The 12966-nt window shown below is 42.5% G+C and overlaps 2 protein-coding genes across 3 annotated transcripts; one reads left to right on the forward strand and one right to left on the reverse strand.

The window, feature by feature from the left end:
* The first annotated feature begins 148 nt into the window (after positions 1 to 148).
* Positions 149 to 5625, forward strand: rab33ba (RAB33B, member RAS oncogene family a). The gene is made up of 2 exons (XM_044126861.1): positions 149 to 645; positions 2247 to 5625. Exons 1-2 carry the CDS (start codon positions 418 to 420, stop codon positions 2745 to 2747), a joined length of 729 nt encoding a protein of 242 aa, XP_043982796.1. The 5' UTR covers positions 149 to 417; the 3' UTR covers positions 2748 to 5625.
* zgc:113425 (uncharacterized protein LOC541425 homolog) lies at positions 1915 to 12804 on the reverse strand. 2 transcript variants are annotated; one of them, XR_006371653.1, is made up of 7 exons: positions 12332 to 12802; positions 11102 to 11161; positions 9432 to 9563; positions 9016 to 9162; positions 7046 to 7103; positions 3615 to 5886; positions 1915 to 2775 (listed from the first exon to the last, which is right to left on the reverse strand). XR_006371653.1 is itself a non-coding variant. In XM_044126862.1 (6 exons), exons 1-6 carry the CDS (start codon positions 12494 to 12496, stop codon positions 5780 to 5782), a joined length of 666 nt encoding a protein of 221 aa, XP_043982797.1. In that variant the 5' UTR covers positions 12497 to 12804; the 3' UTR covers positions 5725 to 5779. The 2 variants fall into 2 exon arrangements, 1 of the variants encoding a protein (XP_043982797.1); XM_044126862.1 differs by lacking the exon at positions 1915 to 2775 and having other exon boundaries at positions 5725 to 5883; positions 12332 to 12804.
* Positions 12805 to 12966: the final 162 nt, after the last annotated feature.

Consider the following 12966-nt stretch of genomic DNA (forward strand, 5'->3'; position numbering starts at 1 on the left):
GGTCAGCGGGTCAGATTTGACCCTTACACCCCACCTGTTAATGCCTTCTAACAAAAAGGAGGGCGATTATGTATGGAGCTTAAGTTTCCAACGATTTTTACGCGACTATGAACGTCTCATATATGTTGTCTCGCGAGAAGAAAATCCCTTCTAGTACAGTACGTGGCTTCACAGCTGGGCAGTGGAGGTTCAGGGGTGTCGTGGTTCGGAGGTGGAGACACAATGTTTACATTTACAGTATCCGTTCATAGATAACTACCAGCTTATATTTACACACCGTCCGAGTCTGGAAGTAAATGTGAAAGGCAGCCGTCTTCGAGAAGACGAAGCGTCCTCCTTTCTTCCTTTCCCCGGGGAGCGGCAGTGAAGGAGCCTCCGCCGGCGTGTGAGGTCACCCAGCCCCCGTCTCGGCTCGACATGGCAGAGAGCGGCTCCGCGGCTGAATTGTCCGGCTCCCTGACGAGCTCGGCTCTTCCGCCACCCAGGACCCGGATCTTCAAAATAATCGTCATCGGGGACTCTGGCGTCGGGAAGACCTGTCTCACCTTCCGCTTCTGTGCGGGCAGGTTCCCCGAGAAGACCGAGGCCACGATCGGGGTGGACTTCAGGGAGAGGCTGGTGGAGATTGACGGAGAGAAAATCAAGGTGTGCACTGCGGCCTTTTAGACCCTGAAACCGTCAGTCTGGTAAACATTACGGTGCAAGAGACTGTTCTACTGCTGCAGCCCGGAAAAATGTATTAATATAACAAATATCAAAAGCTAAAACTATAATGGGTTAAACGGGTTTCATTGCAAAAGCAACTACTGCAACTGTGAATATTTATTTCGTCTCTTATAGAATCAGATAGGGCTGCACAGTGGCGCAGTTGGTAGAGCTGTTGCCTTGCAGCAAGAAGGTCCTGGGTTCGATTCCCGGCCCGGGGTCTTTCTGCATGGTGGGTTCTCTCCGGGTTCTCCGGCTTCCTCCCACAGTCCAAAAACATGACTGTCAGGTTAATTGGTTTCTCTAAATTCTCCCTAGGTGTGAGTGTGTGTGTGCATGGTTGTTTGTCTTGTATGTCTTTGTGTTGCCCTGCGACAGACTGGCGACCTGTCCAGGGTGACCCCGCCTCTCGCCCGGAACGCAGCTGGAGATGGGCACCAGCAACCCTCCCGACCCCATTAGGGACAAGGGTGTAAAGAAAATGGATGGATAGATAGAATCAGATATAAAGGAATATTCCTCCAATTTACAGAAGAGCTAGTGTTTTCACCTTAAAACCACAGAACACACAAAAACATACTTTATTCATCCTAAAGGTAAATTAAATTACGTCATAGCGCAATCAGTCTTTGTGGATGGTGATGTGGGCAGGAGGGATCTTAGGTAGCTGCCAGTCTTGCAGTCTGAAGCCTCTGACTGAAGACTGTAGCTGTATGACTGTCGTGACATGCTAACAGCTCCACATCCAGGCAGCAGATGCTATTCCACAGTAACATGACCTGGATGACACTGTGAGCTGTTGGGGAAACTCTGCTACTCCATCTCATTTGCTTTTTATTTATATTTAACCTTTTTATAAGCAGGTCAGTTGATTGAGAGCAAAGTCTCATTTTCGACATTGACCTGTTCAGGAAACATTAAAACATCATACAACAGAATATCATACAGCAAAAGACTGAAAACTATCTTACCCATGGTGCTTTGCAGCGTTGGCTGGTTGGATGTACAGGCTGATGTGATTTGACTGATTGAATGTGGACATGCTCTGCTGCTCTGGTGTAGTTAAAGGCCTTGATCTGATGGCCTGATGGAGGCTGTGTTGAACTGTTTGGTTGTAATGATTTACAGGACAGCATTGGTTTTCATCAGGGTCATCTAATGTCATCCAGTGCGGTAAACATGGTCTGTAGTGGACTAACAATAACAGTATTTCATTGTGCCACAAGTTTTAATGGTAATAGTAATGCTAATAATCGATAATAAATAGATAATAAATGACATGTTCAATTAGTACTAACTACAGTTATCCACCTGTGATGTTTCATTGTGCCATAAGTATAAGTAACAGTAATGCTAATAATTGATAATGGATAAGTAACATGTTCAGTTAATTAAAAGAAAGAGAGGTTTCTTGAATGTTGCCTCCTCTCTGCTGCTTGTTCTCATCCATCACTCCCAGTCCTGTGGAGGAAGCAGCAGAGCTTCTAGAGTCTGGTTTAGTCTGTGTTAACTAAATAACCAGGGTGCTCTGTCCCCCCCAGATCCAGCTGTGGGACACTGCCGGCCAGGAGCGCTTCAGGAAGTCCATGGTGCAGCACTACTACCGCAACGTCCACGCCGTGGTGTTCGTCTACGACGTGACCAACGCCGCCAGCTTCCGCAGCCTCCCCGCCTGGATCGAGGAGTGCAAGCAGCACGCCCTGGGAACCGAGGTGCCCAGGATCCTGGTGGGGAACAAGTGCGACCTGCAGGACTCGGTCCAGGTGGGCACGGACGTAGCGCAGCAGTTTGCGGACGCTCACTCCATGCCTCTGTTCGAGACGTCCGCCAAGAGCCCCAACGGCCTGGGAGGCGGGAGCTACCGCGACAGCGACCACGTCGAGGCCATCTTTATGACTGTGGCCCACAAGCTCAAGTCCCAGAAGCCTCTAGTGCTGAGCCAGCCGGCCGAGGGGTCGGGAGGCACCGTCACCCTGAGCGGAGGGAGGAATGACGGCGGCGACGGGGGCGGAGGCAGAGGGTGGAGCTGCAGCAGCTGCTGAGGACTCAAACTCCACTGGCTGTCCAGATCTGGAGCAAGAAGAGGAAAACCACAGAGCACTGAATACCACAGTGTGTTAGGGCCATGGTAGATAGAAAAAGAAAGGAAGAGTGCATGCAAAAACTCAGACATTTTGAGATTAATCTCAGAAAATTTCTAGAAAAAAATAAGGAAATTTTCTGAGTTTGAAAAGTTGAAAATTCGCTAGAAAAAACTTCTAATATTGATATTACTCAGAAAGTTTCTAGAAGAAACACGGAAGCTTCTCAGTTTGAAAAGTTGAAAATTTGCTACAAAAGACTGAGAAATTTTTTAATTAGAAGATGCAAATTTTCGACTTATAAAACTCAGAAATATCCTTGTCTTTGTTCTAGAAAATGCCACCAAAGGTTTACTTGTGGAAATTTGCTCCTGTTTCTCTCTCTACGAAGGCCCTGGTACGCCGTTGTAGATGAACCATACTGCTTGTTTACATATTTTTCTTTATACCATCACTTCACTCAGCTGTTTCCTGGTCAGATGCTCATGTTGTCCAGATATGATCCGTTTCATTGCCAAATATCCTGTCCAACCCATTAGTACAGTGGTTCATAAATCTGCTCCATGCACTCCTGCCCTGCATGTTTTAGATGCATTCATGACCTCCTAGATGCATTCAGACCCTCACTGCTGCAGGAGCCTGTTAGTCACTCATTCTTTGTTATTCAGCTGTTTGGAAGCAAGGAGACACCTAAAGCCTGCAGGGCCAGGTTAGTGGAGGAACTAATTTTCCCATAAAAACTCCCATATTTTAAGCAGTAAATTCCAATCAAAGGTGCTTTATTTGATTGTTAGAGACCAGAAGTGATTGTAACAGAACCATCTTCACCTTAGTGAGCAGAGAAGAGGCTGAGTAGGAGGAGGAGCGGTCCAGGCAGGTCCACTGGTTGGCAGTATGGTTTGATGCCTTCAGGTCTCACCTCTGTTCTTTGGATTTTCCATTTATCAGGGCATCTGAGTGAAATGGAAGACACTGAGCACAGAAGCTGGTTAATCTTTATATACGGTGGTTTGGTAACCAAGGTGATTGTTTAATCAAACAAATTCTCAACTGGACATTCAGCTGTTTTTGTTTTTGCATTGATTTTACCGTTCAGTGGCTTTATGTTGGTGTTGTTGAGCTTCATTAGAAATGAGCTGGGATGATGGTAGATTAAAAAAAACAGTCTGGACTCCAACAATGTGAATTCCTGGATTGGTTCTGAGCTCCTCCATAGATGGTCATTATGAGCCTCAGAGTGATAAATGAAGATTCAACAGTTTCATTTAGGGGTGCACCGATGGCAGTTTTCTGGCCGATCACTGATCTGTAAAAAGCCTGAACTGCTGATTCTGATTTTGGCTGATAGCAATTTGTTTTTCTTTTTGTCACCAACTTTGTTGCCATATTTAGCATTGGTTGTCGTGACTGTTTAGGGGTTAATAATAAGAATGCACATATATCCAAATTTAGGAGGATATTGGATCATTTATCGGACCAATAGAGATATGTTAAAACATGATTAATATCAGACGATACCGATGTTACTGCTGATATATTGTGTATTCCTACTTAATAAGAGTTTAACTCTTTAGGTTTCACACCATGACTCTTAGTTTGTTTCTACTTGAAATATTTCCAAACAGCCAAATTAGTCTTTCTTGGAACTCTTGGAAAGGTAATGAAAACTTTGAAACTGTAACTTTTTTTATTCTTTTATTCTATGGTGTGTGTTGTTACTGGGAACCGTCCCACTGACACTGGGATGTCAGTGTTAGTGGAATGTGAGTGAAATGTTCACACCTGCTTTTGTAACGTCTCTGAACAAAATGTTATGCAGTGCTGCGTTAGCTGCTGACCTAAAGGGATATTTCAGATTTTCATTCTTATTCACTTCTATACAAAAATACTTTATTCAGGGAATGAAATGTTTTCGTAACTCCTTTCACCAAGTCTCTTCAGAGTCGTTGTGGATGCTGATGCCAGCTGCATCAATCAGTCTCATGATGGTAATGACTTGCTAACAGCTCAATTTAATTTATTATTTAATGTATTCTGTCCTAGACGACACAATCATTGCTAGCATTGCTAACAAGCAATGCTAGTCACCCTCCTTTGATTTTGGTGTTCTTACTTAAATGTATGTATATTGCAGGTAGTACTTTACTCTGTAACACAACTCTAAAATATGAGCTATCCCTTTAATTCACCAGCTGAAGTGGATCAATACCTGTATTGAATGGGACAATGAAGCTTTTCATTATTTTCAATTCATCATAGATCTGGAGCTTTTTGCCACGTAATGCATTCAACGATCCAGATCGCACCAGGAATCAGACACTTTGTGCAGGCCTGCACTCCATCGTGTACCTCAGGCGTCTTAACATGTAGAAGTGTTTTCCTGAATATGAAATAAGCCTGTATATTCATACAGTAACAGCACCAACCTGCATCTTGTTTGTTTGAAGCTGCTGTGTGACCACAGCTGGTCCTGTGGTTCTGCTGATGATCGCCTCACACTTCACTCCGTCGCCGTCTCTCAGGACTTTCTGTTCACATGAAGAGCCTTTCTGTGGCCTGTCAGCACAAGTCAGACTGAGTGCTTTCCTTGGAATCTGATCCATTTGCATCGTGTTTGGACCTGGCTCCTCAAGGAAATACTGCTGCTGCTCTGGATGTGACTGAAAACAGACTGACAGCTACACCCGGGAACAAAGTTAAACAGGAATGCGCTTTCTTTCACCATACATCACCTTGCAATAAATGTTGGACACAAGTGTCATCTTAAGCTGTCAATTGTTCAAAAACAAACACTACTGTTCAAATGTATTTATTAAACACAATAAAATCATAACTTAGATTCAGAGAATTCAGGGAGTTAAAGGAAAACTGATGGAAGCTGTACTGATCAGTCTCTGTCTGGTTGATCTTCATATTACATTGTTTGGCTGATAGAACACTGAAACTGTCCATAGAGTGGTGATGGAAACCAGCTGGACGGTCAGGGTTCTGGGTCAGGTCAGTCTGCTGTATGGAGGAAGGTTAGAGGGAGCCTCCTCTTCCTCTTTGGTGACTCCAGCAGATGTTTGAGGAGAGTTGAAAAGTTTGTCATCACCACCTGCTGGACATACAGGAGAACTACATCACAAGGCTGAGACATACTGAATGGACAATATTTAGAGTCAGGACCTTAAAGAGCAGATGACATTGACGTTAACATGTTCAAAATTTCACCACAGTTCTTTTTAAACATAAATGATGTTCAGAGCTGGAACTTTTGTATTCATGTGTTTCTGGTACCCCAGTAAATCTGATGCACAAGTGACATACGCACACAGCAGTGATGGACGAAAGGCTGCTTCTCTTGGCAAACTGAGGATTTCTGCTTCAAAAAAAGACCTGATGGGACGTTAATATACAATTGTTGTGTTCAGGCTGTGCTAAAAAGAGTTAACCTGTCAGTGAAGCTACATAATAGCATATCAATGCTAAACATGTAGCAGCAGCATTGACAGCCACAGCACTAATGTTAAAACAAATATCAGAAGTATTTTTTTTATAGCGCCTTGCAAGATTATGATGGCTAAATAACCTGAAGAACAGATTAAAACAAGAAGTCTTTGTTAAGTTTACTAATTTAGCAGCAAAAAATGTTTTCTGAACAGAAAATATTACTTTGTTGATATGCTTTGGATTACAATTCCATTAATTGTGATTAAAATTATTTACTTGATTAAAAGTTTTAATGGAGTCCCATCACTAGTGATACTACAAACAAACGCCTTGATAATAAGAGGTGTCTACAGTATGCGTAGACTGTAAACTCTTAACACCTCTTAACACAGTATGCGTGTTTGTGCAGCTTAGGAAGTAATGGTGATTAGCTTCTGGACCAAAGTTGCATATCAAGTGTTGGAATCAATGTCAGTTGTAGAGATTCTTCCTTGTAAATTGATGGCCTGTTCTTAGCTTCAGAGGGAGAATGCTGATAAACTTGCCTTTTTTTTTTTTTTTTATTAAAAAAGTTTTGTTATTAGGTAACAAAACCTATCTGAAAACATAACAGGTTTGACATGCACCATGCATAAAGAACAATACTGACACTAAAGACTTGCAGTACAGTTTGGACACACCTTCTCATTGGATTCAATGAGAAGGTGTGTCCATACTTTTGGTCTGTACTGTATATGCCATTACCTTTACATTAAGACTTTCACTGTGTCGGGAGCTCCACACACTAACTGTCACCCAAACAGACCACGTCGGATTTGATGGCTTACCTTGCCAAGTACACACCAACTCCCTGTCTCCAGGATCAGTCTGAGGAACCAGAGTCTCCTGAAACAGACAATAACATTTCAGGAAGGTGATACTTGATGGATGCTTTTTAAATTAAAACATGGGACCCAAACTGCAACATGTGAAATACAATACTGTTTTTATGTCTGGGCAGTTCAGACCAGAGTTTTAGAAGCTATTGTATATGCTAATACACTAGATTCTAACTGTGTTACTGCTTAACTGCTGAGGAATAGAGCAAATCAATCAGGCTATGCAAAGTGTGATTTCATGAGATATTGACGTTATGCATGGTTGTAGTAAACGGACCAGCATGGACCACACATCTCAGGAAAACAGAGAGACCTTCAGGAATGTGTTGCTATGGGACATGCTGAAGTTGTCCTGTCATGTCTGTAGTATTGACGATGTTGCCTGCTGTCCGGAGAAGCAGAGAAAGAAATGCAACTCCAGTGATTCTAACTAATCAGTAGTGTGAGGTCAGTGTTTGTAATATGTTTCCATCTCCACTGTAGCACATTAACTGTTTGAGAAAGGCCAAAAGCCACCTGCAGTGAGCGTGAAAGCGTTTTTTTGTGAAACTGAGGAAGTTATTTCAAATTTTGCTGTTTCCTATTTCTACTAATTGGATACTTTCACAAAAAAAAAGATGGAAACATGATTCAAAATTCAGTGTAGAACTTTAGAGTATGGAGCATTATTATTACTTGAGCAGAGTTCACCAAATATAAAACACCTCACTTACAGACCAGGCTGATCTGGGTTTGTCTCTCTCTGCCATGCTTCATAAACATGATGCTACTGACTTCATTGAATCATGTGGTGGAGATCTAATCACTGATACATTCTGTCCTTTGCTCATGTGAGCTGGCAGGCAGTGCAGGTGCACAGGGTCGAGGATTGTGTAGTTTATTGCTGAGGGTTTGGGAGCAATTTGTTAACTGATAGCAACAGGAACTGTTCCCATGACACATAACTTTCTGATTCCAGTCTTGGACGGTGTGGACAAAACAGTTGGTGGGGATTCAGGTGAATATGCCAAATACAGGGAAGAGTTTAGCCTTTGTCACAACTGAGATTTCATAGATTTCATTGACCGTGTCCATTTCCTACACTTGTGACAAATTCCTATAATACATCTTATTCTACACAGTGCCTCATCCTTCCTCAGTCTGAACTGTCTAATCACGCAGATTAGAATAAAAAATTGGGGAGTTTTGAACTTCGTGAGCCCATCTTGACGGTGGAGCTCCAACCGAGTGCAGCCCGTCGCAGGGCTTTATGTGTCTGTGAAGCTAATATGCAACCCTTCTACAGTCTTAGCGCAATGCTTATGAGGAGTGCAGCAAATGTCACGGGGGGACACCGGGGAACCATAAGATTCCAAAACTAGAAAACCTTGTAAAAGCGCACGCAAGGTCAGCGCAATCCCACCGGACCGCGCACGTAGGAAAAAACTGGAGGGTGAAATGAACCCATCTCTGACCACTGCAGGGTGAAACAGATAGTTTTATTGTGAAGTTTACTACATCGCAGATACAGGAGCTTTACTGTCCATTTAAGGCTGCTTTCAAGCATCAGTGTTAGCATAGCTGGCACGTGTCATTCTTTGGTATTCTTCTTTTTTTCCCCATCTGCCTTCATAGGAAAGTTAATCTGAATAACTCTTTTGAGTTAGTCCTGTTGGCTACACAGGGTCGCATATGTTTTCTTTCTGTCATGTTAGCAGGTTACACTTACAACACAGGACAGTAAGGGGCTAAGAGTCTGTTATTTTAAATCAATTCATTTTCTATTATTGATTAAATTGAGACATTGGTTATTTGGACTTGAGAACCCTAATAGGTAACTTCCACAGACACAACAGCATGACCTTTGGAGAAACATTGTGCCATGACACGATTACCCCTTTCAGGCTCACACAGAGAACTGGTGGGCTACCAATCCTTACCAGTCCAGTCCTGGAATCATAGCAGCCACAGCATGGAAGGCTCCGGAAACCCACATAACCAATGAGGGAAGACAGAACCAGGCTGATGATGCAAGTCAGGATGATGGTGGCATTGGCTCCTTTCACCATCCGATGGAGAACAAATGTCTGAGTTAGGAGAGAGAAATAATATCAGTGTAACACAGTGTGCTGCTGTTGGATGCAAATACATCCAGAGCCACACTTAAAACCATGTTCCACCAAGATAAAAGAAGCTTCAGAAGCACGAGTCACTTCAACTTGTCTGGTGTGTAGACAGCAGCTACTATCACTGCTGTCAGTTGTTAGAAAGGCTGTGAAACAGCAGACATGTATGTGTACTTGACGTTCCACCAAATGAAGAGCTCTGAATGCAGCCGGTTGTGTGCGGTAGTTACCACTTTGGCACTTTTGTGTTGGTGGAAGACGTCTTCGTCCTCTTCCCCATAGGTCAGCGTCAGACAGGAGTAGCCGAAGATGACGACCACAGCTGCACAGGAAAGTCCTGCAGCCACCATCATGCAGCTGACCTGAGGAGAGACACAAAACGTCCAGACAGTTTGGGACGTGTTTATGTGTGGAAGGGACGAGCAGCAGGGAAACAATGGAATGAGGAGTTAACCTCACGCCTGTTGAGGGATTCCAGCTCATCCTGCCTTTTTATTGCGACCTTTCCATTTCCAGGCCATTTCATAAGAGAGCCATGCAGCACAACAGTATCAGCTTATACCACAACACTTCCATACACAGCCATGGTACAAGGTAAATACACACACCATCAATTTAAATAATCACCAGTAAGAATGTTAAAATTATCCCAACCCCAGTAGTTCTTAAGATGAGTGAAATATATGTATTGAAAAATCTACTGAACAACAGAGAGAGAGAGAGATGTACATTTGTGCAATGAGGGAAGGTGCTGCCTAAGGAGATCATCTATATCAAGGTGTGTAAAAGAATTCGGAATAAAAGCTACAAAATTGCCAAAAACAAAGAGATTTGACTGAATCTGAACAGTGGCGCCCTCAAAAGGGGGAGTATAAGGGGGAACATGACCCCCTCTGGAAAAACATTCACTCCTCTGCCCCCAGAGAGTCATATTCAGGTCATAGCTAGGCATACAGAGTGATCTTCTGCAATCCAGACATAAACTTAAAACCCAATAAAATATGAATTGACAAATCAATCAATCAATCAATCAATCAATCAATCAATCAATCAATCAATCAATCAATCAATCAATCAATCAATCAATCAATCAATCAATCAATCAATCAATCAATCAACCAATCAATCAACCAATCAATCAATCAATCCATCCATCCATCCATCCATCCATCTGAAACTTCCCTGGAGGTGCCGTTGACTCTGAAAAGTCAAAACTTGAAAATTTGTAAAAAGTAGCTGTGGACGATAAATAAATAATAATATAACAATGTATATCGAAACAGAAAATCATCAATATCAATAGAAAATATGTCCGATACAATTTCACTGAACACTGATCCAGAAAAGCATTCTGAGGGATGTAGGCAGAGGAAAGGTTTTAGCCGCTCAACCTCTCACAGCTAGCTAAGATAGCTTGGTGGCATCAACTAACTCACTCGCTCACTCTTTGATTTCCTGGCAACAGCCTGCGGGGTACCATGCGCAGCAGCAGGTTCAGGTTTCATCACTGTGCCTCTTAGCAGCTTAGAAATAAACAGCAGCAGCATGGAGTGAAAGGAGAAAAGACTGAAATTGAGGATTAAATATATTATGTCAAGATTATGTCACCTGCTTGGCAGCATTTCAGGTATTTAAAACAAAAAACTAATCTATAATTATTGGCATCAACTGATATAAAATGTGTATATCATGATATGGTTTTCAGCCATATCACCCAGTCCTTGTAAAATGTTAACAATAGGTAACGTTAACAGTACATTGGCATTGTGATACATCAAACTGGAAGAGATCACTGAGCTTAGAGTGTCATCAGCAGGTTGCCACGTCGACACAGACTGAAGAACTTGTACCAGCCTACTGTCATCTAAAGAGAAGCAGAGTTCAGAAGCTAGAAACTCACCAACACAGCATTCTTCCTCTGGGATGCAAACAGCGCCAGCACACCAGGACAGGCCATAATCTGAAAACAACAGGAAGCAGTGTGAGCAAGGAGCCTAAGTTGATCATAGTATTAATTATTACCATAATTAACTATGAAAAGTCCATTTTCATGATTGAAAATTTTCATAATTTTCTATTTAATATGTGTCTGGGCTGAGGCCACATTTCATGAACACTGTGACTTTAAACAGATCAAATGCTGTTTAAAAGTATATCATCCAATGTTCTTTAACATGTTAATGGCTGTGTGTAGGGATTAACTCCTGTAGCAGTGTAAATATTGTTTTATCAAGACGCTGTTGTATGATAGTCTGATGATGAGGATGCTCCAGGTTGTTCATAATGTTCATCATTTGGTAAAGAATCTCCACACGTCCCGTTATGACGGCTGGAGGAGATGATTTGAACTTCCTCCTCCCTCTGGATAAACGGCGTAATAGCAGGTACAGTACCATCAGAGAGTCCACCTCTGCTGTTTCTCTTCCAATTTCATCTTTGTGGTCAGAACATTGGCTCCATTGTGTCCTCAAAAATTACTTCATTTTTTGGTGCAGCTTTGGAATTTCAAGCATTCCCCTTGATAGTTAAACCACATCCAGAATATGCCAGATTGATGATGAATTTTTATTCCTCCGGAGGCATAGCTACAGATTTATTGTTCAAACTTTGGTCCACAAAATTAATACAATAGTCTGTTTAGTCATGTTTTCAATATCTTTACAGTGACTATTCATGGTTCAGATTTTGGGGTTCGATATTTGGAGATATTTCCATAGAATGCTATTTCAAATTATTTGTGAAAACTAAAAAAAAAAATTCTGTAAAGCCCAACTGAGTTATGAAGGAAATGCAGCTTGAGAAGTTGAAATGTCCTGATGCAACGCTGCTTAGCAAGCAATTGGCTGGCGTTTACAAAACAGTCAATCCAAGAGCACCGTTAAATTACACAGTACTGATTGTAAACTTCAAAGTGGAAATATGGAAGAGTGGATGTTAGCTTCTGTGGTAGTGTCAACTACCAGAGAAGTGGTAGTGTGGTAGTGTATGAATGCAATATAATGCATTAATACACTGTGTGTATTAATGCATATTAAAGTATATTTGATGTTTGAACTATTAAGAGGCAATTACAAGTGTTTTAAGAAGGGGTCTCAAGTATTTATGGATTTTAGCCATTAGTGATACTGACCAGTCCTCCCCACACCGGCGTCCTGCTGGTGCTCAGCGGGGTGTTCTTGCGGAAAGCAGCGTCCATTAAGCCGCAGACGACACAGAGACCCGCACAGGCTATCTGGAGGATGCCCAGGATGAGCACACTCCTCTGGTTGAATATGAAGTACCGGTACCGGTCCATGTTCAGATGGAAATCCCAACGCCCTGCTTCTGTTTCGGTTTAAAGAAGCTCCGAGGGAAACGTGTGAGCGAGGCTGACGCTAAGCGCTGTTTGGTTGGGTTTCTGACTCAGAAACATTAACACTAATAACTATTGACTGGAGAAAAAAATAACTTTCTTGTAAAAAGTCCCATTGACAGGTTCGTCACCACAGCGGAAGTATTCCGGACAAGTTTCGGTGTCAGTTTGGACGCAGGAAGTTTGTTTATCCATTAACCTGGCTGTCCAGCCGCAGGTGGAGGGGGAAGCGTGGGATGTTTCTGCCCAGAGTTTGGACTCTCAGGCTCTCACACCCCGCCCACATCACATAACAGCCATTCGTTCCTGGTACAGAAATCACAGGTGCCTCGTGGAGATTAGCGGGGTTGTTTTTAAAAACCTTGCATTCGCTGTTCATAAAATTTCAAAGACTATTTTTAGAAAAAAAATAT

Source organism: Gambusia affinis, linkage group LG09 (assembly GCF_019740435.1).
Source record: "Gambusia affinis linkage group LG09, SWU_Gaff_1.0, whole genome shotgun sequence".
In the NCBI taxonomy this organism is placed as follows: domain Eukaryota; kingdom Metazoa; phylum Chordata; class Actinopteri; order Cyprinodontiformes; family Poeciliidae; genus Gambusia; species Gambusia affinis.